This window comes from Danio rerio, chromosome 9, assembly GCF_049306965.1.
Source record: "Danio rerio strain Tuebingen ecotype United States chromosome 9, GRCz12tu, whole genome shotgun sequence".
Lineage (NCBI taxonomy): Eukaryota > Metazoa > Chordata > Actinopteri > Cypriniformes > Danionidae > Danio > Danio rerio.
Window position 1 is genome coordinate 42,602,753 of NC_133184.1, and position 26,227 is coordinate 42,628,979.

Below are 26,227 nucleotides of genomic sequence, written 5' to 3' on the forward strand. Positions count from 1 at the left end.
CATACTGCGTTATAGTTCGAAATATAAGACGTGGATGAAACTAGTCTGCCCGCTTCTCGCGAGATTTGCTCTATAGTGTCGCGCCATTATGACACCATGAAGAAGGGCCAATGAGCAGTCGCGACAGGGTGAAACCTTACTGTGCACAGTGATCCAGAACATCAAAGATATGAGCATGTCGTTAATAATTTTCACATCTGCACAGAGGTGAGTATTCTTAAAGTGTCCCGGATGTGGTGTTATCGTGGATTAGTTCTGCTTACAGGCTCTGTAGATGAAACAGGCTATCGCATGCAACCTGACAGTGTAGTACAGTACAGTTGAGGACATTTGTCCGAAGTTTGGACGTTGACTGTTATGTGTAAGTTACATTGTCTAATAACGTTAACGTAAAGAAAGTCAGCAAATAATGTAAGCAAAACATTAACAAATATATTATAAGAAGAATGTTTCTGAAACCTATAGAAGCCAACTACAATTCTGCATTCTCCATGACATTTAGGACAATCATTTGTTGCTAAATTTGTTCATATATTTTAGTGTTCATATATTTTAGTGTATTTTTGTTTGTAGATGAAACAGTTGTATGTATGTAATTATAAAATCTTGAGATATTTAGTGTTTTCTTGCTGTCCATTGTTTCTTGGAAAATTATTATTGTTTTTTATTTTGTAGTATGGAATCTATTACATTACATTATTTTAGAGACAACTTTTACTATATTATTTAGCCTTTTTTGTAATATATTGTAATTGATTTTGTGCCTTGTCCACTTTGTCATTGATATTTAAAAATAATCATAATACAATAAAATTAAATGCGAGTAAATTCAATATTTGTATGTTGTTTGTTTACTAGAGGTTTCAGTTTCAAATATTTTGTCTATTTTTTGTAGCAATGCTTTAAAATATGTATAACACAAAATTAGTAACAACACTATTGATTTTATCCTACACAGATTGCGATCAGTCTGTAGATTGCAGAGAATACATGGACACATGGTAAGTATTCTCAAGGACTGTATTCTTAGTGTGTGTGTGTGTGTGTGTGTGTGTGTGTGTGTGTGTGTGTGTGTGTGTGTGTGTGTGTGTGTGTGTGTGTGTGTGCACACAATTATTCATCCAGTTGAAAGTATGCACATTGCTAGTATGGATAATTTTATTTGTTTACATGATAAAATAACCATTTTGATTTGATGTCTTGTCCTAAATTGCTTGAAATTTAAATAAATTGTTAAATTAAGCTTGATACTGAAATAAACGCGACCAGTAAAATAAAAAATTACATATCATAATTGCTGTATAATATGCTGTATTATTGTTAATAAAAACAATAGTTATACATGGGTTAAAGACGTGATGACGTGATTTTTGCAAATAAAATTTTATTTTACAAATGCTTCTTTTTATGTGTGTGTGTGTGTGTGTGTGTATATATATATATATATATATATATTTATTTTATTTTATTTTTTTAATTGCCACAATATATTACAATATATATATATAATATCATTTGAACCAGATGATTTGATTATCTCTATTAGTAAAGATTTCATTCATATAGATTGACTGAGGTGATCAAGTCTTTTTCTATCCATCACATCTGCATAAATTATAATAAATTAAAATTAATAATTGCAATTAAACAATTAAAATATTATTTATTAATATTATTTTACATTCAATGTAAAATAACATGGTCATAATTGTATAAATAATTAAATATAATGTATTATACATTGTATTAATAATAATATATGATACTATCTTTATTTTTTATATTTAATACACAGTCTAATCCTGCGATATGACTATTTCAGATACACACATTGCGATTTTGATGCTCAATATTGTCATTGTTATATATATATTTGTAATAACAAAAAGATTCTGCATATTTCTTCCATCAAATACTATTTCTATATGTCTGGTTTCAGATGTCCAGTAAAGCTGGATCTGAAGTTCTGTTTGAGAAAGTGGGAAAAGCCGGAGTAATCACACTAAACAGACCCAAAGCTCTGAACGCTCTCACACTCAACATGATCAGACACATCTACCCTCAGCTCAAGGTTAGGAGAGAACAACCCCTTTTATTATTGATGATCATCCAGTCTAACTCCATGATAATCTCTATTTTGTTTATCTGTTTCAATCTTTTTGTTTTTGTAGAAATGGGACAAAAACTCGGAAACGGATGTAGTGATTATTAAAGGAGCAGGAGAGAAGGCTTTCTGTGCTGGTGGAGATATCAGAGGTAATAATGTAAAAAGACAACTGATTAAGAAAGAAATCTGTAACTTGTACTGAAATGCTCAAAATGAATGTTTTATCAGCAATCGCAGAGGCTGGAAAAGCAGGCGATTCTCTTTCCCAAGTCTTTTTCCGCGAGGAATACATCCTTAACAACACTATTGGTATGTCTTCACACTTTTTTAATAGTTTTTTTGCTTTGATGAACAGACTTATTTATTTATATCGTCAATTTTTCACTCATTTAGGTACATATCAGAAACCCTATGTGGCTCTAATTAATGGAATTACAATGGGAGGAGTGAGTATTTCTGCTATATTATTCTCATGCTGCACAAAATTCCCCAGCAGATGGTGCTGTTTGTCCTAATTTAGCAGAAAATAGCATTAACGAAGCCAGAGGCGATGTGGTCCAGCTTGACTTGTGTTTACTAGATAACAAAATAAATGAAGGACAACGTGTCCAGCTTTATACATATAGCTGGACTATTTTTTTCCCACTGTTTCCAAAATAGGTCTCACGTTGGCATTGACTTGTATAATGCACAGTCTACGCGTTTCCATTTGTGAATGATGCATACAAATTAGTAATCATACTCATAAGAACCCATTAGCTATTATTGTGTGTATTTTTAGTGCCGTTTTCAATACCTCCCAGTTATGTTTGACCATATGAGCTGCGTGACGCACTATGAGTCATAAACCCCTCTTTTAATCCTCTTAATTTCTGTTTTCCACTGCGGATTTTATCCTGTAGGTGTCAGCAGTGAGCTTCTCTTGCACACAATCTTTTGGCTTTCTTATGAATCAGTTCTGAAGTGTCCTTTGATTGGAAGGCTATGGATTGAGCAACATTTTATAGGACTGTGTCCACGTTGCACATAGTAGGGGAGAGAGGGGACAAAAGTACCATTTGTCACAAAAACCTATTTTTGAAAGATAATGTTTTAGACAGAAATATATTTTTGCTGTGGTTACTAACTCACAAAAGTGGTCTATCAAAATCAAGTGCTACTTTGTATCAATGTAGAAGAGCTTCAATATAATTTTATTTTAATCAAAAATTGCACATTTTGACCCCATCGACAGGGCCGAAAGTAACACCCGGGTGGGTCAAATGTAACGCAACAGTATTTGCTAGATTTACCGGCTTAATCTTGTTCATTTGAAATATATCTGACTGTGACCTTGTTAATATTTACTTCAAACATATTTTGTCCTTTAATTTAGCAAAAAAATATTGAACTGCATTTGCATTTTAAAATGCACTTTTATCAAACGTTTCAAAAGCAATCCAGCAATGCAATATGTTAAAAATTTCTAAAATGTTTGAATATTTTTATTATTATTGGCAATATGCATTCATTTTATAAAAAATAGGAATTAAAACGCTGCAAACTTTAATGTGGAAGTGAAAAATAAGGGTTGTCAATTAGCAGTGGGACATAAATAAGTGTTACTTTCATCCCCACAGGAACTCTTGCTGTTTAAACCTGATTTATTTTTTACCTGCAAACTTAAGGATGTATTAGTGCACTAAATAGAATGATCATTAGTGTGTTGCATGAAGAGAAACACAGCTTGTAATAAAGAAAAAAGACCTACAATAATTTACTTTCTGCACTTAAAAACTGATTACGGACCTAACCGCGGGACATGGTCTCGAAATCAGGTGATTTTTGGCAGTCCATCAAGGGTTGCATGCTGAATGTGCTGTTAATGCCTGGAAAGCAAACTTTTTTTAGGGATTTGAGAAAAACGATTTGTTACTTTTGTCCCCCGTTACTTTGGTCCCCTCTCTCCCCTTCACATTGCCTTAAATGTCTTTCATTTAAAGTTGTGGAATTGCAGTGGAATTACTGATGCACCACAAATAATTGTGGGTCAATCTACAGAATTTAATACAGTACAAAAAACATTAAATGATTTTTAAATTATAAAAATTAATCCATCTATTGAATCATCCACTACAAACTGATGTCAATTTATAAACAGTGTATTATACAAAAGCCTATTTCACCCCCAGGATTTAGTTTTTATTTTCTTAAAAAGGTAACTGTGACTATTTCATAGTTTTGACTTTTTTTTCTGCACTTTGGTTTTTCTTGCAATTTTGAGTTGGACTTATTTCTCTCAATTTTGCTTGTTTAGCACAATTATAACTTTTTTCTTGTAATTATTTTAAGTTTTTATGTTAGTTATTAGGGTCTCTCCACACCACCACCAGTGTGCAACATCCACTTGGATGATGTGACAGCAGCCACAGGACAACAGTGCCAGTGCGCTCACCACACACTAGCTATTGGTGGAGTGGAGATACTGTGATAGAGCCAATTTGGTGGATGGGGATGATTAGGAGGCAATGATGGGTAAGGGCCGATAGAGGGAATTTGGTCAGGCTCAGGATGATATGGCTGTGTTATTATTATTATTTATACAATATTTAAATCTCTACTGATGTGATTTTTTACAAAAAGTTCTATTTGATATCAGTTCTCAAAGGCTGTATATTAATACTTTTTTTCAGTATTCCTTATTTTTAAGGAACTAGATTATTTAAGTGCATACACTAAAATAAATTTCATTTGGGTTCATTTTTTAGTCAATAAACTAACAATTAAATCTCAATGACAGCAATTTTGAGTTTTCGACATTGTTAGAAGAAAGAATGGTGAAATTTATCAGAGAATTCAGATTTTTCTCAATCTACTTGACTAACTACTATAAATTCCTACCCTATTTCCCACGTTTCTGTATTAATATAAAATAGGAATTGTTAGCCTATAACTTAAAATTGGTGAGATACAATCTAGCAAAGGAAAGTCAGATTTTTATTTGATTTAATTTTGTGTTTGAAACAAGCTTGCATCGTATTAAATACATATAGATGCCCCTCATATGAAGCCGCCTGTGTTACATAAATGGCCATAGAAGTGAGTAAACTAATCATCAGTACTAACATGTTGGTGCTTAACTTCTTTTACCATCTTATTGGAGCAGTTGAAATATGACGGTCTTCAGAATTTCGTGGGGTTCTGGCAGTAGGAAAGCAACATTACAGGCTGGAATCTGTCACTTCCTAGCGTTTGATTGATCAGGGTTTGAGTCAAGGTTGAGGTACGGTGTGTTGCGGTACATCCTGTGGTGTGAGCTGTTTGAAGCAGAGCTGCTGTGTGATGTGTCTCTGATCTCTTCTTTAAAAAACAGTATGACCATACAGCTTCACTGACCTCAGATTCCTCTAAGGTTGAGAATAGAATTTTTTCCATTTATTCTGATATTTGAGAAAAAGAAATAAGCAGTATCGGCTGAATCACAGATAATAGAATTAGAGCACTTGCAGAGCAGCACCGTGATGGAATGGAATGGATATTCCATCACCATTCCTGTTGACTTCTTTCTCCCCCAATATTTTCATCAATTAATTTCTTAAAGTGACCGTTAAGGGATTTTTTTCCCGTAAATATAAAAAAACACTGCAGGAATTTTATAAAAAATATACTGCTTTATGAGCATCACCTCTAAAAACTTAATATATGAAATGAAAAATAATACCTTTTGAACTTTTATTTGATGTTTACAAAGCAAATCTAATTAGACCAACTTATTTGGTAAACAAAGCAAGTCTCTCATACAATAGATCTACTAAAATACAGAAAATATTACTTTAAAAACTGTATTGTGAATAAATCAAGTGAACAGGTTCATATAAGTCAATAATATTATTGAAATTAATATAAAAACTAAATAAATATAAATTCACACACATTTACTCAAGTAAACAAATAGACTCGATAATAGGCTAAAAAAACTGCCGAAATCTGTGGATTTCTGTGCGCAGATTCTGTGTGGGCCTAGTCATGTGTATTCTTTTTAAGCTGTCTTTGGATAATTTGTTTATTTTATTTCCTGGCTAAGTTATATATTTGTAGATACTATAAATATTAAAATTGAAAGCATGTATATGATAAAAGCTCATGTCTCCTGTTGGCTTGAGTTGATAAAATGGTTACTGTTTAATATTTAGTCGCTAGCCAAAAATGTAAACAATAATATTACATGGTTTGTTGTTTTCAGTTCCACTGCCATCCCAAAGCTTGGGGTTATTGAGAATTAATAATAATAATAATAATAGCGCGGGTAGCGCTGTCACCTCACAGCAAGAAGGTCTCTGGTTCGAGTCTCAGCTGAGTCAGTTGGCATTTCTGTGTGGAGTTTGTATGTTCTCCCCGTGTTCGCGTGGGTTTCCTCTGGGTGCTCCAGTTTCCCCAACAGTCCAAAGACATGTGCTATAGGTGAATTGGGTAAGCTAAATTTTTCAGAGTGTATGTGTGTGAATGAGTGTGTATGGGTATTTCCCAGTGATGGATTGCAGCTGGAAGGGCATCCGCTGCGTAAAACATGTGATGGATAAGTTGGTGGTTCATTCCACTGTGGATTAATTAAGGAACTAAGCCGAAAATTAATAATTTAATTATTTATTTATTTTAATTAATAATTAACTATTAATAATAATAGTAATAAAAGATGGTTTAAAAATATTGTTTTTGCAGTATCCTAATATTTAGGGGCACAAACAATTATTTAATTTTACAAACATTTTAAATAATCGATATATTTGAGTGATTTCTGAAGGATCATGTGACAGTGAAGACTTGCAAAAGAAAATTTAGTTTTATCATTACAGGAATAAATGATATTTTTCAACCATATTAAGATATGTTTTAATTACTTTTCATTTTTATTAATAATATTTCACAATAATACTGTTTAGTTTTAGTTTTTTTTGTTTTTGTTTTTTTTTGCTGTATTTAAATGCATGCAGAACACTGAACATCTTCTGAAGATGATAAGATGATAAAACTCTTCATTTCGCTGCTTTACAAGCGCTGCTGCTGATATTTTTAAGCTATTTTTAGAAACGACACCCTGAAGTGTTTATACACAAGTTCCTTCCAGAATAACTATTTAGAGAAGACTTAATAACAGTCCTGTCAATAGTAGCAAGTGATAGTAGATCGTCTAATAAATCAACATGAACATAAAAAAGGATTTTCTATAGTTATCCTGAATCTGAATCTCTGTTTATGGAACACATTTAGTAAATGGAACAGATATGAAATCACTCAAAAGGGGGCGTCTCGCACTATTTATTGCAATGTATCAGTCAGTGGCTCAGTGTGATCTATGACCATCTCTTTGATCCACACACTGACCTGTCAGACGGAGGCTGTGCCGCACCTTTAATGCCTTCCTGACCAACGCTTCTTATCAGACATTCCTGTTATTTTTTTCTCTTCTGCATATTTCCAGCATTTTTAGGAATGTTCTCTTTTGGTGTGATGATCTAGTAATGATTCATGATTTCATTCTAATAATGAAAATTAACCCATAATTTCCCCTCAAGCCATTCTTACTTTTTCTATCAGACAAACACAAACGGAGTAGTTTTTAATTTTATCTTGGCACTTCCATGCTGTATAATGATGTTGGAGAGTGACTTTTATTTTGAAGCTTTTAAAAGTGCATAAATCTATTGTAAAACTCATATATATACAAGAGAGTTTAATCCATGTTTTATGGAGGGTATGGATGGGTTTTTGTAACAGAATCATTTCAGATTTAATCATAAACTTCAATCACTGACTTCCTGAGGCGGCCTAATGCACATTATGCGCGACTGACATATACGACGTAAGACCAAATTACATGTTAACAATTAACATTTTGATATTAATTATTATTTATTCACCTTACAGTTGAAATCAGAACTATTAAGCCCCCTTTGAAATAATGTTTACCAGAGCAAGGAAATTTTCACAGTATGTCTGATAATATTTTCTCTTCTATAGAAAGTCTTATTTGTTTTATTTTGGCTAGAATCAAAGCAATTTAAATTTTTTTAAAAGCCATTTTAAGGTGAAAATTATTATTCCCTTTGAGCTATATTTTTTCAATAGTCTACAGAACAAATTAACAAATTAACCTAATTAACCTAGTTAAGCCTTTAAATGTAATTTTAAACTGTATAGAAGTGTCTTGAAAAATATCTAGTCAAATATTATTTACTGTCATCATGGCAATGATAAAATAAATCAGTTATAAGAGAAGAGTTATTAAAACATTTGTTTAGAAATGTGCTGAAAAAAATCTCTCCGCTAAACAGAAATTGGGGGAAAAATAAACATAGTTAATTCAGGGGGGCTAATAATTCTGGTTGCAACTGTATTCTGCACTGCAGAAGCGTGCTCATTTTAGCCATTGCTTTAGAACTTAAGATTCAGTTGCCTATGGGAGAAATGTCGAGGAATAAAAAACGACAGAATTTATCTCTACTTACTCTACAAACAAGTGTGTTCATGACTATACATAAAAAGTAGAATAATGTAATAAAAAATATCAGTTTGATACATGAAGCTGCATAACGAGCTGTTTTTAACATCTAAAAATCTATGTAAGTGAATAAGACTGGAAGTCTTAAGGGAAAAAGTATAATAATGGCTGCACCCACTCGTACATAAAGAATTAGGTCAATAGAGGTTAATCATGCTTCTAACTAAATTTCTGTTAAGTTCAAACATTCTTAAGTCAGTTTAATGTAATTTTACTTTAAAGGGGTGGTCCACAGTGTATTTTAAGGTTTGGTTGTGTTTATAAGATGCAGAGCAATGTGTGCTCGTGCTTCACTTGTAGAAAATCACGTTATTTTTTTCCCATATCTTACTTTGATTATATACAGCTACTCAGCTAACTTGAAAACAACTGCCATATTTCCTAGTTCCTCCGAAAGGCCCGCCCTCAAGGGGCTCTGATTGGTCAGCTAACATTATGTGCTGTGATTCGCAGATCGGCTATACGTCACGACCCTACAAGCATGTGCGTTAGTGCTGTGTAAACAGAGAAGCGGTTAGCATCTGCCTGAATCAGACAGAAAATGAAGAGCACATGCTTGAGCACACCTCACGCCCACACCTCATGCTCTCTAAAGTAAAATCTGACAGTTGTATTTCACAAATATTCAGACCAAGCATGTGTAAGTAATTTGAAGCGTTAACATATCTTTAGCGACTTTGTTATTTGAGATGTAGAATGCAGGGATAGCGGCTGCCTAGAGAGACACTGCAGCGCTGCTTAAGACTGTGAGTGTTTACAGAGGTTTGACTGATAAATATGAATTTGTAGCTAAATTGTTAACGGTGCCAAACAGCATTTCCTGTTGTTTACATCCTCGCTACAACATACCTGTAACGCTTGACACTATGCATGTAATAGATCAATTTTAACAAACAAAAACACTTAAAGGTTATGGCTCACAACCACAGAGTTTTTAGTCGAGTCCAGCACTGAACTGGAAGAGATTCTGAAAGCTCTCCTTTGTCAAATGCTAGCTGTTTATTAATTATAATTCTCTATAACATAAAAAAAATTAAGTGTAAGCACTTCTCTTTTTGTGCCGTGTCCTTTGGAAGCCCAATAACAGAAAAAGAAGAAGCTCTGTGAAAATAGCAGCATTTGGATGGCTTTTTAGCTTTCTCAGCTAACATTAAAGCGCATCTGGCTACGCCCCGTTGCTGCGCAGGGTGTATGTGCATGATTAATGCATGTAAACCTGAAGCGTTTATGACCTCATTAACCAGGAAGTATTTTTTGTAGTCCCCAAATACGTTCGCTGTAGGCTTTGCTAAGCTAACTCTGTAAAAGCCAATGTCTCCCTTTGCATTGAACTTTGAGCATATTACATGCAGGGATGTTGTTAATGTTCACACAGCTACATTACACATCAACTAAAGTTTAAAATATGATATCATAGTGGACCACCCCTTTAAAATGACTCCTAAGTTTAATTTGATTTAACTTCAAAATTTTAAGGCAACCAGTATTTTTTTAACAGTGCAGACTTGTGAACATTGAACTCTACGTAGACATTTGTGTCAACCTACACTCAAAAAAAAAGACTTTTTTTAAACTACTTATTTAAAATTAGTTGAAGCAATGAGTGTATATGATTGTATAGTGAGCATTTGTAGACTTTGTGTCTCAGACTTTTGGGCTAATGTGAATTTGCATTCACAATAACTTCTTCTCTTTGCGAGAGTGTCTGTGTTTAGTCTTTAATTCCTGCTTTTCTTTTGGGACAAAGCTTTGTTGCAGTCACAGCACTCAGAATTGCTGTGAACATTGAATGTGGGCAGCATGATTTGAAGATATGCTCTTGGACATCTGTTATAAATAAGTGATTAATTATAAATGACAAATAATAAATTCAGTCTTACAGATGTTAAAAGTAGGTCAGATTAAGTCGGATTTAAATGAAAATCATTAAAAACTCTGTAATAATGTGATCTTTGTTCATTTGGACTTTTATGTAATGGAAATTACTTTTTTAAACAACCACGCCTTTAGCGCACCTCTAGTTTGTTTCTCAACATATGGAAAATAAACCATAATTAAGCTGAGCTACAGGACAGATGCAGAAATACAGACGAGCAGGGAGAGAAAGACAGCTGTGATATTAAAACAGCTTGAATGGTGCAAGATTCACAGAACTTTCATTCTAAAACATATAGTTCATCACAAATTCATAATGCACAGTTGTACATACTTTTATTTCTTTGAGATCATTTAAAGATCTTTTTGCGATTTTGAAATGTTTAAGGATTAAAGAAACCTTTAAAATGATAATGAAGGCTGGGTTTATTTGAAACAAAGATATAAAACATTAATAATGTAATATTCATTCATTCATTTTTCTTCAGCTTAGTCCCTTTAATAATTAGGGCTCGCCACAGCGGAATGAACCGCCAACATATCCAGCATATGTTTTACACAGCGGATGCCCTTCCAGCTGCAACCAATCACTGGGAAACACCCATACACTTTCATTAACACTTATCCACTGGACAATTTAGCTTACCCAATTCACCTATAGCGCATGTCTTTGGACTTGTGGGGGAAACCACAGCACCCAGAGGAAACCCATGCGAACCCAGAGAGAACATGCAAACTCCAAACAGAAATGCCAACTGACCCAGCCGAGGTTTGAACCAGCGACCTTCTTGCTGTGAGGCGAGAGTGCTACCTATTGCGCCACCGCGTCGCCAGAATGGAATATTGTTACAAGTTAAAATTCATTTTCCTCTGAGTTCTAGTTTAAAGTATAGTTTATTGCTTTAATGGCAGAGCTGAACCAGTCAATATTGCAGTCTTTAGCGTCACGTAATAATCCAGTAATCCTAATATGCCGGTTATGCTGCTCAAAAAACGTAATAATATTATTATTAATAATAATGTTATCAGTGTTATATTACTTGTGTAATTTATACCAACTGAAGTCAGTTTAAAGTTATTTTAATGTAATTTATTTGCTTCAACTTCAAAATTTAAGGTAACCAGTATTTTTTTTAACAGTGCACATTTGTCTACATTGAACTTACATTGCTGCCTTGTGATTGGCTGTTTAGATATTCGTGTTAACCTACTCTCAAAAAATGACTTCTGCTGCTTTTTAAAACTACTTACAATATTTAAAATGAGCTGAAACAACATATTTCCTTAGTTTTTTTGAGGGGGACGACAATTGTTTTATGTTCAATCTACTTACATTTGTAAAAATAATTAGGTTAACTTAATCCTAATATGCTGGTTATTATTATATTATCAGTGTTAAATTACTTGTGCTGCTTAGCATTTTCGCCAAAACAATTACACTACCTGACAAAAGTCTTAAGATTAATAATAATAATAACTTGACTTCTAGTTGATCATTTGGAATAAAAGGCAGAAGGTAGATTTTGTTCAGATGAATCATCTGTTGAGCTGCATCCCAATCATCACAAATACAAAGACCTATTGGAACCTATTGGACCCAAACTTCTCACAGAAATTGGTCATGTTTAATGAAGGAAAAATCACGGTTTGTGGTTGCATTCAGTATGGGGGAGTGGATGGCAACTTTAACAGCTTGAAGTATTAAGACATTTGTGCTGCACATTACATTACAAATGACAAAATACACAGGAGAGGGCAAATTCTTCAGCAGGATAGCGCTCCTTCTCACACTTCAACCTCCACAAAGTTCCTGAAAGCAAAGAAGGTCAAGGGTCTCCAGGATTGGCCAGCCTAGTCACCAGACATGAACATTATTGAGCATGTCTGGGGTAAGATGGAGGAGGCATTTAAGATAAATCCAAAGAATCTTGATGAACTCTTAGAATCCTGCAAGAATGCTTTCTTTCCCATTCCAGATGACTAGATCAATGTTATATGAGTTATTGCAGAGATGTATGGATGCAGTCGTCCAAGCACATGAGAGTCATACACAATAATAATTTTTTTTCACTGCAGCATGACTTTATACTCTATACTGTACATTATTTCTATTAAGTGACAATAATTTTGTCTAAGCAAGACCTTACTGTCCTGATTAAATAATTAAAACTCATGATCAAATTTTATTTTGGTGAAATAAGTGTAATCTAGAGGCCTTTGCCTTTCATATTAGCCACTTCCAATACCAAATGAGCAACAAGAAGTCACGTCATTATTTGTTGTTCCTAAAACTTGGAAAAGCGACAAGACTTTTGTCAGGTAGTGTATATTTTAGTACACTATTTCTTTGAAAATGTGGCGGTGGTGGTATCTTCGTCATGAAATTTTTGCTGCTTGAAAAACACATTTTGCATTATTCTTGTAATTCTATCTTACGTTAAATGTCATTAAATACATGACCAGTGCTTGAGCTTCAATTGTGGTCTGATTTTTGTCAAAGGGTGAAGGTTGTACAAAATTTGATGGAGGTGGCTGTCTCATAATTTTCCATGCAGTAAAAGCCTGTATATATATCTGCTTTGATCTGCTAATATTTGATTTTTCTTTTGATGACACTTTTAAGTTCACAGGAATGCAAAAAGTTCAGCTTCTGGCATTTTTTCCACATTCAGAGTTCGCCAAGTTCCCAATAAAGCTGTTTGACTGATTTTGGGTTATCTGCCTTGAAACGTTCCAAAGCGCTTTCATAATAGAAAACGTCTCAGATTAAAGATGGCCTTTAAACATTTTTGGCAACATTTATGTTCCATATCGGTTTTCGAATGAGAAGGTGCTGCTGTTTTTGATCCTGGAGGTGATTCTTAAATTTAGAAACTGCCTACATTGTCTGCAAGTTTCCTGTCAGAAAGCAGCCAAACATTTTGGAGAATGGAAAACATTTTCCACCACTTCTATGTGAATGATTTGACTCTACATGTGCTTACAGTTTTACTTAAAAATACATTCCAAATGAAAAAGTTGCAACCAAACTATTCAGACAGTCTATTCACACTTCTGTCTCCTTTTAGGCACTTTTTTTTCATTCAATCTTAATTATCCTGATGAGTTATCATGTGGGGGGCATGCATGTTGCTCTGATTATAACATGCTCCTCAGATCCCAAAGGAGAGGATAATTATTGACTTTTAATGAGCAGCCATTGAGAACACTCAGTCTCTGGGTGGTTTTGTAATAACTGATTTTACGATGTGTGTTTTGTTTAACCAAATGAGTCAGTGTCATGTGCAGTGTGACCTGAGGAATCACATCAGTTAAATTCATCACAGTGAGGAAGGTGATAATGCTGTCTTATGGTGCATTTGTTTATCTTTTTCCATGACATATTTTTTTTGGCTACAACAAAACTGAAGTTATGGGCACATTTCTCTTCAGATCTGCTCTTTCATATTACCCTGATCATCGTATGAGCATTTTCTATGTTGTAAAACAGACGTTAGACTCTCAGGAGCATGTCAACATCACATCCCACCACTAGCAAAGACCAGGTTCATCACATAAATTTAGAGAGAGAGTGAGTGTGTATGTGCCAATTTCACACTCTTAGGGCTCTATTTTGACAATCTAGGTCCAAAGTCTAAAGCGCATGGTGCAAAAGCATTAAGGGCGTGACTGAATCAACTTTTGTTATTTTAAGGATGGAAAAATACAATCGGCGCATGGTCATGGCTGATTTTCTTTGAGTTATGGGTGTGTTTGGGGTGCATTAAACCAATCAGTGCATTAAACCTGCATCAACCTGCGTCATGGTGCATTTTACCTGTCGGACTTTGTAGGAGGAAAAACTGATTGCTTCACTAGCGAGAAAACAGTTAAACACCATCTGCAGCACAAGAATAAAGAACGAGCCTCCTCCATTCAGCCTCTTTACTTTACTTTTATTCTTTACTCCTTTACTTGCGTGGATAAGGATACGTTGTTGAACGCACTTCACTGAAGACATCATTAGCCTACATAATTAGTTTTAAGTGCAAAGACTTGTTTCAAAACTTTATCTGAATCCGGTTCTAATTTCCAGTACATTAAGAAATGAACAATAATAACAAAGTGTTATGCCCATATGGTGATGCATACTCTTCAAAACCAGAGAGGTGGACAAATTTAAACTTGTTTTTATTAAAACAAATATAAATATGCATATAATAAATAATACTGCTAATAATAATAACATTATACAAATTCTAATTGTCATGAATTAACTGAAAATTCCCCCACAAGCCCAAAGAAATGCGGTATAGGTGAATTGGGTAAGCTAATCTCAATCTAATCTAAATTTCATCAATGAATCAGCCCATCATTAATGATTAAAGTCCTGCTAAACTTATATGTCAATGCACCAAAAGTACCAGGCATCTGCTAGGCTTGCTGCTGTTGTTGGTGTAGTGTTGTATGTGCGCTATTTGTTTCTAATCCTACATGGTGTGTGAACAGGCTGTGGAGTTTGGGAGCTTATGATGATATGGTGTGCTGTACATCAGTCAACTGTTTGTTATTCCATTCCTGTGTCTGCTGCTGCTCAGGCAATGCTGTCATGATGCAGGGTCTCAAACGCTAGTAAATCACCAAAAGTGCTGTTGGTGTTTCACTAAGGCAACCGTGCTTTAGGATATATTGTGACAACACTCAAAATTAATTGCATCTGCTCTTTTTCTCTGCTAGGTTTCACTCATTTCTGTTGTTGAACATCTTTTGTATCAAAAGTACTGCTATCTTCACTTGGCACACTTAATTATATGAACAGTGCATTATACGCTACTATGTAAAGTTACAAAAAATAGTACCAAGTTAGTTGTATTTATTTAATTGAATGTTTTTATTTTATTCCTTAAGGAAGAATGCTTTAAGATGAACATTTAAAAACAATTAAGATGTGTTTTTAAAACAATTATTTTAAATGAATGCTGTTTATATGAATTATTGCATTTAGACCTTTATTCATCAACATTCACATATAATGGTGTGAGACATTGACAAAAAATAATGCGCAGTATTTATTCATTTTTCTTCAGCTTAGTCCCTTATACTGTATATCAGGGGTCGCCGCAGCGGAATGATCTGCCAACTATTTCAGCATATGCTTTACACAGCGGGTGCCCTTCCAGCTGCAACCCAGTTCTGGGAAACACACATATTCACACACACACACACACACACACACACACACACACACACACACACACACACACACACACACACTCATACACACACTCATACACTACGGACTAATTAGACTATTCAATTCACCTATAGCGAATGTAAGCTCCACACAGAAATGCCAACTGGCCCAGCAGGGACCCGAACCGGCGACCTTCTAGCTGTTAGGCAACAGTGCTAACCACTGAGCCACCATGCCTCCCTTTTTTTTTTTTTTTTTGTTTGTTTTTTTGATAGAGATAATTAAACAATATTTATTATTAGTTTCACAGTCTTAATGAGTAATTCATTCAAAACAATTCATTTAGAAACTAAATAAAGGACTGTTTTTATGAATAGATCACTGAATCATTGACTCAGATGTTAAGTGTAAATGAACAGATTCGTTCAGGAACAAAGCACTTCATTGTTTTTCTGAAACACAGATGTTCTGCTTCAGCTTTGCTTAGAACAATTTTCATCAGTAGCCATCCAAAGATGCGAATTCAATTCATACACAAAACTGGAATATCGCATTATAAAAGACGTGCGAATAAATCTGCGTTTCCATTTAACGAGTCAACGAGAACAAAATCGTCACTTTCTGATTTACTGGTGACAAATATCAACTGTATAAATGGAATTTGCTGCGGTAGGAGAATCTGCATGAATCTTTTCTTTATTTAATAAATGACTTGCACCTCAGAAGACAATGCTGAATCGCAATGAACGCATGGTGGCATTTGAAGGTGTGAGATGCGGAGCACAGATGCTCTTAACATAATATATAATAACAGTGGCGCCATACGGCTGTAAGCACTGTGCGTACCTACCATGAGAAGGAGGGGGGTTATTAATGCCGCTTTTTTATTTATTTATTACATAATTTAAATTATTAAACAGTATATACCACGATATATTAACAAATCAAGAAAGAATGACAACAAATAAAAGTTTGCGTTTGTGTGTTTTAAAGCGTGTATGTACTTGTATGGTGGGAGAACGGTAACAATAAAGAAATCTATTGGCTTTAGTTTTGCTAGCGTTTTTTTCACACACTAAAAAAAAGTACAATTATAACTATATAATTAACTATAAATTTGTTTTAAAAATATTTTTTTCCAAGAAAAATATCCGAATTAAATTTTTTTTGAGCCCTGCCACTACTCAACTGTTGGGTGGATGATTTTCGGTCAGTAGAAAGCAAGGCTTTAATTAATGCGTCACTAATTGTATTGTATCACAATCTTCTGCTATATATTTGCAGATGTTTTTATATGTCATGATTTTAAAGATTACGTCTTGAGCGTTTGATTTTTCCTTGATGCTGATGTGCTTTTATTACATTTAGATTTCAACGAAATATTAAAATTAAAAGGAAACGAATTATGCCATAATGAATGTCCTTAAATAATGTAGCCTTTGACAGTAAGCATCAGTGTTTCTTTACATGATTGGAGGAGGGGGGCGGGGTGGTGCTGGATTTATGCGTACCTTGGAAAAAAATCCTGCAGGCACCCCTGTATAATAACACTAATACTGACTGTCAAGGCATTTTAGAATGGGCAAGGCATTTTAGAATGATCAAAACAACATTTCCAAAGTTTTACAGTGTGCTCAGCCTGCTGGTTTGACCAATGGCACACATATTTATCATCACATGATCAAACAAAATTGAAAAAGACTTTTTTAATGCGCATACTGGAATTTGACAATAAAAGTGGTTCCATTGTAATTTAAGCGCATATTTCTTATTGGATAAAAAGTTTATCTTTCTCAGTTATGCGCATGTTTTAAATGTTTTTAATTTATGTGTGCATATAAATAGGTGGATGTAAACACAGCTGTTGAAGCAGACAAAACTATCTAAAATGTTACTCTTAATATTATCTTGTTTGTTGATCTGTTGTATAAAATCAGTCTTTACATTTGCAGTTGTGCTTGTGCTTATATATTCAGGAAAATGTGGTAGTACTTTTGTTACATATGTAACCTGTATTAAAATAAAAAACAATTGGTTTAAATGTGTTTTAAATTGTAACCAAATGTCATTATATTACAGTTTTCTACCTTTTTTGATCAAACATATGTAGCTCAATTGAGCATAAGGGACTTTCTAAAACATTTAAAGAAAAATCTTACCCATCTCAAATTCTGAAACGGTCTCATGTACCAAATATATGAGATGGCCTTATAAGACTTAATAAATGTGATAAAGCATACAAGTCATATGCACTGTGCATACAGATATGGAACAACATGATGATGAGTAATACATTTGAATTGTTGGGTGAATTATTCTTACAGTGGATTCATGTGGAGACTTTAACCCTCAGTTCTAGCTGTCTCCATCTGCTCTGTGAACACAGTACCCAATTATTGATCTGTTCTGTTTTTTGTCTCTGCAGGGTGTGGGTCTTTCAGTTCACGGACAGTTTCGTGTGGCCACTGAGAAGACACTATTTGCCATGCCAGAGACGGGCATTGGTAAGAGGCAGACCATGTTTCTCTATCTCCCTGTGGAGCATAACTGGGTTATAATCTAAGTTTACATTAATAATGCAAGGTAGCTTTGATTTCACAGGAATCAATAGTACTTTATCTCCCCAAAAATGTTGAAAATTGATAGCATGTGCCAAAAAAACATCTTATTTTTCCTGGGATCCCATTTTGTCTTGTTATCCACTGTGTTTATTTGACAAAAAAACATGCACATATTTAAATATAACTTTGCATCTCAAATGTTAGATGTATCCAATCTTTCAATTCTAGACCAGCCAGATTGAGTTATAGAAATCACCTCTTTTGCAACTAAAAAAACTCTTTGGGCCCACAGACTTCTCAAAGTAATCTTTTAAAGCAGACGGTTCAGGTCAGTTTAATGTGGAAACAGTGTTGAGAGATGTTGTGGACTGGAGCACCTGTCCGATGCTTTGCTCTTTGAATGAGCCGCATGCTGAAACGCTCCACAGACAGCGTGAATGGAAGGAATTCTGGCGATGCAGACGGCATGCCATTAATCTGCTGCTGATATGTATGTGGGTGGGTCTCGTTCCAGACGTGGAGCCATCCAATCATTCTTGCTCTTTAGTATGAATATTTAATTTCCTCAACTCTCATCTGGTCAAGGTTTGGTGGAACGCTCAGTGACATAATTAAGCAAAGTGTAAAAGCAAGTGTGTTTTAGAGATTGAGCACAAGCAACTTACAAGTGTCGAGTTGTACATGAAAAACTTAAGAAAATTTGTGCGTCAGTAAAGTGTACAGAGAGAGATTAGGCATCGATTACACACCAGTCACGCACCAGTAATTCAAATAAAATACAATAGTAATTTACAGTAAAAAGCTTTTAAACCATATTAAAGACTCCCTATTTTGCATTAAAAAAGGGTCATATTTTGGTTTTGGGGTTCTCCAACAACAGTCTGATAAGCCTGCAAGATCAAATAACTATTTCATTGTCTTTTAATATGCATTGTTTTTTACCTAATTATCCCAACGACTCTTATAAAATTAATTCAGCGATTTATTTGTTCCCAAACCCCTCATTAGCGCAATGCTGATCTGTGCTGATTGGTCCGATGACCCAGTCTGTTGTGATTGGTTGACTGAATTGAGCGTGAGACAGAGAGAAATTGAAGTAGTCAAGAGTGTAGAGTATATGTGAGGCCAATGCAGGAGTGCAATGCAATGCAGTTAAACACCAGCATATACTCTATTCTTAACCATAATACACATTCAGCCGCACAGTGGCAAAAGCTGAACTATTTTGAAACTTGACCGCCAAGTGTGTAGGACCAGCTGATGGTGGCCATTGCATTGACATAGAATCTAAATCCGTAAACAAATCGACATGCGTCGCGTTTTCAATGTGGTTTTAGTCGTGATATGAGAATATAGAGTTAACCAGATACAGTACAAGCAAATAACAGAACACAAGTAAATACATAATTTGCGAGCTGGAGTAAGCAAAAAGCCATTTTAATCACACTTAAGTTACTTTCACTTGTGAAATGGAGGAAGCTGAATCATGAACTGTGTACTGATAAAGTTCCTGTCAAGCTCTCAAAGTCCCATACATCAATAGTCCTTTCTGATCCTTCCATTTAAAAAACGGCCGACGAATCTCCTGTTGTAAAGATGTAAATTTCTAAAGCACTTGTCAGAAAAAATGACGGGAACACAGCACAAGGCTGGGGCTATAATGCTGAGGTATTTTTTCAAAAATAAACTTCAAGCACTGACTCTTTTCAGCCTCATCTTAAGTTAGGGAAAATAAAACTAACTTTCCCTCACACTTCAAAACACAGCGTCTTGGCGACATGATTTAACCGGGATCCGCTACAATGTTTGTCTTCCTTTTTTTCTTTCTAACGTGTTTTTGGGCAAGGCCGGGGGTTTCAATTATCCTGGGTCTGCGCATGCAACAAATGGGTGGAGCTTGGGTTCTGTATCTACGTCATGCTGACACGGCTAAAGACTCGTTACTGTGCTGATTCATTTGAACCACTCTGAGTTGACTCTTTTATAGATGAATCAATAGTTTTAAAGATCCTTAGCTGGATCTTTTACTTTACTTAGAGCTGTGTTACACACTGCATGGAAGGTCATTTTCAAAAACCCATAATAGGGGCTCTTTAATCTTTATTGAGTTAAAAAGTACAATTACTCGAGATTGGGATGTTAAGCCAAATCGCCCAGCCCTATAGGTGATAAAATTAAAACAAAATGTTTCCACATCTGCCATTTCATAACCATTCACGCTGCGTCTTGCTTTTATTCCACACGCTTTAGATTTTTTTCACTCCGCATTCTAATCACACACGGTGAAAGGCATGTCTGGAGCCTTGATGCAGAATAATTCATATTGCCTGTGATGAATACTCTGCCCTTGTCCCCATCACATGCTCCCACACATGTAGGCAGAAATTTGCCTTGGCTATTGTAAGTCATTCTGGACTCTTAATGAGAGTGCTTTACAGCACTTCCTCCAGAGCTGCGCTGTGTCCTTCACTCTTGCAGGCCTTGAGCAAAGACTCCCCGCGGGACTGTTGGAGTGGCAGGAAGTAGTGCTAATCACGCTCTGTGACACATCTGTTGTGCGTCTGTGCATGTGTGTGTGTTTGATTGAGTGAATGCCCAGCGTCTGTGTGCCATCACCCGCTAATTCCATTAAGAGCCTGTGTCTCTCAACCTCAGCTCAATGAATAATCCTCTTTGGGTTTGCACTTGTCTTAATGGTTTATTCTGTGTTAAGGCGGCCAGCTTCGTCTGTCTGTTACTTTGTTAGAGTTTCCTCCTTGACCTGAGGTAGTTAAATAATTATTACATCATGTAGATTCATGAATATTTCCTTTGCACATCTGAATCCTTTGAAGAATCGATTTGAAGTGTGACCCAGTTGTGTTGGTGTGCTGTATCTCCCCTATTTTGCCTCACGTCCTGTACCATCACGCAGCGTCAGCATTTTGGTAATCATCACTTATGCTGAATGAGGTGTGAGGATCTATACAGAATATGTAGACTTTTTTAATAGAAAAATGTGCAGATTTGTACATTTTAACATTTTAATTTTTTTTTTACATACGAATTAGTAGTTTTGAATTCCAATTCTTTTATTCTTATCGCATGTTGTTTTTATATTTAAGCAGATATTACAGTCCGTAGATCATTTACAGTATGTAGATCATTTTTTATGCTTGTTTAACACATTTAAAATATTTGCCATTTTGCCACAGGTTAGGCAAACATACAGCACTATACACACTCATGGGAGATTGCTTTATCACTGAAGTTTTACAAGCGGATGATTAAAACCATGTGTAAACAGCATCTATATTGTTTAAAGGGCCATGAAACCCCCATGTTTCAGCAGGGTGTTTTCACACCTCTATTTTAGAAAAAGTCAAGAAAGTGGGTGTGTCTAGCTTTGTTTAGGTGGGAGTGTCGGGGGAGGGAAAAGGGAAAGGATTTAAATAAAAATGGGAGTTTCCATTTGGGCACGCGCTGATTTTCACCGAGGCAAAACAAACACACACACAGGGGAGAAAGACAGTGACTGTGTTTAATGACGGTGGAATGTTTGATACTGCACGTCGTATAAAGGCTGATTTATACTTCTGCGTCAAACGCCGGCACATGCTACGGCATTGACGCATAGCCCTTCGCTGTGGCCGTCTGCGTCACTGACGTGCACCTCTCAAAAAATGTAACTACACGTCGCAACAACGCGTAGCGCAAGCTCTGTGATTGGTCGGCTTGGTAGCGCTGAAGAGTCTGGGCGGGACCTAGAGCCTCGCGAATGGTGCGAGCCCAATGGACCGATTGTTTACAAGTGTGGAGTCCCGTGAAGGAGCTCCGGATGGAAAGTTTTGTTTTGTGTTTACCTCATAGTTAAAGTTATTGCACGTCCGCCGGTTCCTGCCTCAAAATGAGCGAGTTTGAGCCACTTGTACATCCAGGAAGTGTTCAGGAAAAGCAAAACAGCAGCGAAGAAACTCGACACAGAGGAACATTTACACCTCACTGCCAACTAGCGTTTCGGATGTGTTAATTCAGACCAACAGAGACAGTGAGCAGAAGTGTAAATGCACAGCTACGGGCATTGCATGCGCCATGGGTTATGCTGGTTACTTGACGCAGAAGTATAAACCAGGCTTAAGAGAAAAAATCTCTGCATTTCTCTGTAAAAAGCCATGTGTGTATAGACTATCCGGTCACAAAATGCGACGAAAATAAACACGACGGTCTGTAATAGTTTGCTTGCAGTGTTCACATGTTCACACTTGGAGAGCAGCATTTACAGCAAATCTTTCAGTCCATAATATTGTAGTGATGTTAACGTAAACTAAGTAACTTAGAAATCATTTGACTAAGGTCTGTCTTTAAACACTGAAAGAGTACTGCTGACGATACGAACTATAACTTTGCCATATGAATGAACAAAGAAAGGGCACTGATCGCACGCACTTACCAAATCTGTAGAGACAGGACAATCAACACCATCTGGAGCCGTGTCTTTTTTAAAAGGAGACAAGCAGCAAATCCGGATTTCACCATTTCCAGATGAGAAAAGCTCTTGAGTAAAAAATGTTCTGTACAAACATATTTCTGCCGCGTGTCGTGTGCACTGATCCACACATGAGTCCAGTTGCGCTCTCATAGCTGGAGAATGAAAACAAAACCTTCGTTGCAGCACATTATAAACAATAATAATAATAAAGTTTTTTATTCCTTCCCCACTTCTTTTGGCAACATAACGTGGCGTCCCTGTTGCTGAACACTGTTTCAGGTACAAACAGTCTTCGAAGCTTGTATGCATATTAATGAAGTTGCTCGCATACAGAGCTCGCTGATTGGTTTGAAACAAGTCTTACTCATGAATGAATGCAGCACACTCAGAGATGTAATAAGGTACTCCCAGGTAGAGACGATCAGTCTACACGCTGAAATACACGCTAAGATGTCATGGCCGTGACGCAGCTTCAAAAATTAGTTTCAAACCTGAAGTACGAACTTGCTCGAAATAACGTAAAAACAACCAATTTTCTCTTTTTAGTGAAATATATCTGTCCTAATAGTGTTTTTAGTAGTGTGGGGCACATATACGATTATCAACAGCTCAAAAAATGTGTTTCGGGGTTTCGTGACCCTTTAAGCTTGTCTACTTATAACCTTCAAGATGTTTTCAGAAAAGATATAAAAATTTAGTAGTGTAACCGCTCCTGTTAGAACAGTGTTTAGAATGAGACACGTTCTGAGTCAGCTTAATACTTGAAAAATGACCTAAATATGCAATCTGTTTATTTTATTTGATGTTATTTAATCTTTTTGATTTGATTTAGTTGAATTGATATATTTTATTTCAGATAAAAAAACTTCTGTCATAAGCAGTGTAATGAAAGTTTCAATGAAAATCTGATTTTTTTAACCTGTTTCACACGTGTACCAATTTTCTTTTTTGTGAACAATTGTTTTTATTATTTTAATTTTTTGTTTAATATAGAGAGCATACAGCATATGACCATATCGTAAAACAACCCCCGAATCCCACCCCCACCCAGGTGGACTTGTTCTATAATGACAAAACTTAAAGCTTGCTGTGTTATATAAAAAATAAAAAAATAAAAATAATGTAAACCCAAATACAGAGTAGAAGTTAGGTACGTACAAAAAAATAACTATTACATCATGAGATACATGAAGACCATATAAACAGAAAAGCTGTACATTAGAAGGAAGAAACAAAAGATTTGACAACATCAAAAGTTAAATTCCAGGACTTAGCAGTTTTTGACTGAGCTCCATGTATGCGCGCTGTTGATAGTTCCATACTAATAATGTCCAGCAAAGATAACGTGTGCCAATTTTCTATATATACAGCCCCAAGCCATTGTCTGAGCTGCTATTACTATCTGGGGTCACTTAAACAGACATTTGATTGTTCCACTCTGTTTGCTCCTTTTGAGAAAACTATAGTGTTAGGACTCTTTAAAGTGTTAGTTGACCCAAAAATAAATACTTACTCCCCATTTATTCACCCTCAAGTTTGAGTCCAACCTTTGTTTATCTGTTAAACACAAAAGAAGATATTTTATTGGGAACCAGTAGCTATTGACAAAAAATTTGCAAGTCGATAGTTACCGGTTTGCAACGTTCTTCAAAATCTCTTCTTCTGTTTTTGACAAAAAACTCAAACAAGTAGAGGGTGAATAAACCATTCATTTTTGGGTCAGCTCCCTTAAGGAACTGTGTTTTTATATCCTGACTTTGAGTCATGCTCTGCTTTTAAATGCTTTAGGCTATGTGGGATTCCAGAAGGAAAGCACCACAAACAGCATGGCATCAGTAGCCTTGAGCCATTTGTGCTGAGCTGTGGCATTCGCCCATGGTGGCACCTCCCCTGACAGTGTGCCAGCCATCTGTGCACTGAAAATGCAACCCCCAGCCCTGCAACCTGAAGCCCACCCCTTCACCCCCTTCTGATGATGGATTATGGGGCTATTTGAGTCTTTAAACTATGCTGGCCACAAAACAATGCGATTGGGTAAACAACAAGCATAATCTGCATTCATGATATTACATTGGCCTCCTGGAATCAGGTCAAGGGGATCTAATCTTCTCGTGCCTTTTTCACAATTGTACCTCATGCTGGTTGTCTGTGAGGAAACTGATGTCATTTTCTCAGCCCTTGCTACTGAAAAGCACATCATGTTAATAAGATCTATGCCGTTTTATATCCCATCCTGAAGACTGAATACCATGTTTGGTAGCTGAAAGCGTATGGTGCCATTTGTTACTGTTTATGCAAGCCAGGAACAACCTTGCAGGTGCCTGAAGAAAAAAATATGTTTTGTAGTGGAATTTTCAAAGTTATAGAATAAGATATTGACTGAATTGTATTATTGTTATTATTCCTTTTAAAAATCATTAAGACATAAAGGTTTGGGTAATATTTAATTTAGTTTAACAACTAATACGCGTAGAACATTTTATTTTTTACATATAAACTATAAAGGTGTATACAGTACATATCATTGCAATATACAGCGGGGATCGTAAGTATTGAACACATCACCATTTTTCTCAGAAAGCTTATTTCTAAAGGTGCCGTTGACTTGAAATTTTCCCCAGATGTTAGTAACGACCAAATAAATCCATATATGCAAAGAAAATAAATCAAATTAGGTTACAGATTAAGTTATACACAATAAATAAAATGAAGCAGGGAAAAAGTATTGAGGGCATGAAGAAAGGGAGGTGTAGAAAGGCAGTAAAAGACCACGGTGGTCATATCAGCATAATAGTGATCCAAAACACAGACAAAAAAAAATCTCAAATGCTTTCAGAGAAAGAAAATCAAGCTGTGGAATGGCTTAGCCAATCACCTGACTTGAATCCAATATAGAAAATACTAAATAAAGCTCAAATATGATAGATGAGACCCACAGAACCATCAAGATTTTTACACTCTGTTGAAGTCAATAAAAATCACACCTGAGCAATTCATGTGACTACATTCTCTATATGAGAGGTGTCTTTAAGATGCCTTTACCAAAAAAAAGGCTTTTATATAAAGTATTAAATACATTTCAGTAGTTCAGTACTTTCTCCTTGTGTAATACCGTTGTTATTTCACACAACTCATTTTTCAGATTTTTGTTTTGTTTTATTTTATTTTTTATGTTTGTAAATGTTTTAAGTTTTTACCAAAATCTGGTTCAACAGCTCCTTTAGAAATATTATTCCCGGAAAAAAAACATGACATTTAATTAATATTTTAAGAAGCTAACATAATTATTGAGTCATTTGCACAAAAAAAAGTGATGGCTCTATTACTCGCACAAAGTCTTTTTTATTTATTCAAGTATTTTCTGAGTCTCTGTTCTGATATTACTTATGAAATCACTTTGAGAAAATGTTTACTCCTGTGGCCAGATTTCTTTCTGTGTAAAGAGCATTAAAAGTCATGTCTCAGTGGTCTTGTTAATGGATAACAGCATAAACATACAGTAGAT

The 26,227-nt window shown here is 35.4% G+C and overlaps 1 protein-coding gene across 2 annotated transcripts in view; it reads left to right on the forward strand.

Annotated features, from left to right (window-relative positions):
• The first annotated feature begins 105 nt into the window (after positions 1 to 105).
• hibch (3-hydroxyisobutyryl-CoA hydrolase) overlaps positions 106 to 26,227 on the forward strand; it is a 50,752-nt gene continuing 24,630 nt past the window's right edge. Inside the window, exons 1-7 of one of the 2 annotated variants that reach the window (NM_001014316.2) lie at positions 106 to 207; positions 959 to 1,001; positions 1,940 to 2,071; positions 2,172 to 2,256; positions 2,336 to 2,416; positions 2,501 to 2,553; positions 18,119 to 18,197. In NM_001014316.2, coding sequence (NP_001014338.2) covers positions 176 to 207; positions 959 to 1,001; positions 1,940 to 2,071; positions 2,172 to 2,256; positions 2,336 to 2,416; positions 2,501 to 2,553; positions 18,119 to 18,197 — 505 coding nt within the window. In that variant the 5' untranslated portion in view covers positions 106 to 175. Of the gene's footprint in view, positions 362 to 958; positions 1,002 to 1,939; positions 2,072 to 2,171; positions 2,257 to 2,335; positions 2,417 to 2,500; positions 2,554 to 18,118; positions 18,198 to 26,227 lie in introns of both variants that reach the window. The other variant, XM_073912309.1, reaches the window with a different exon arrangement.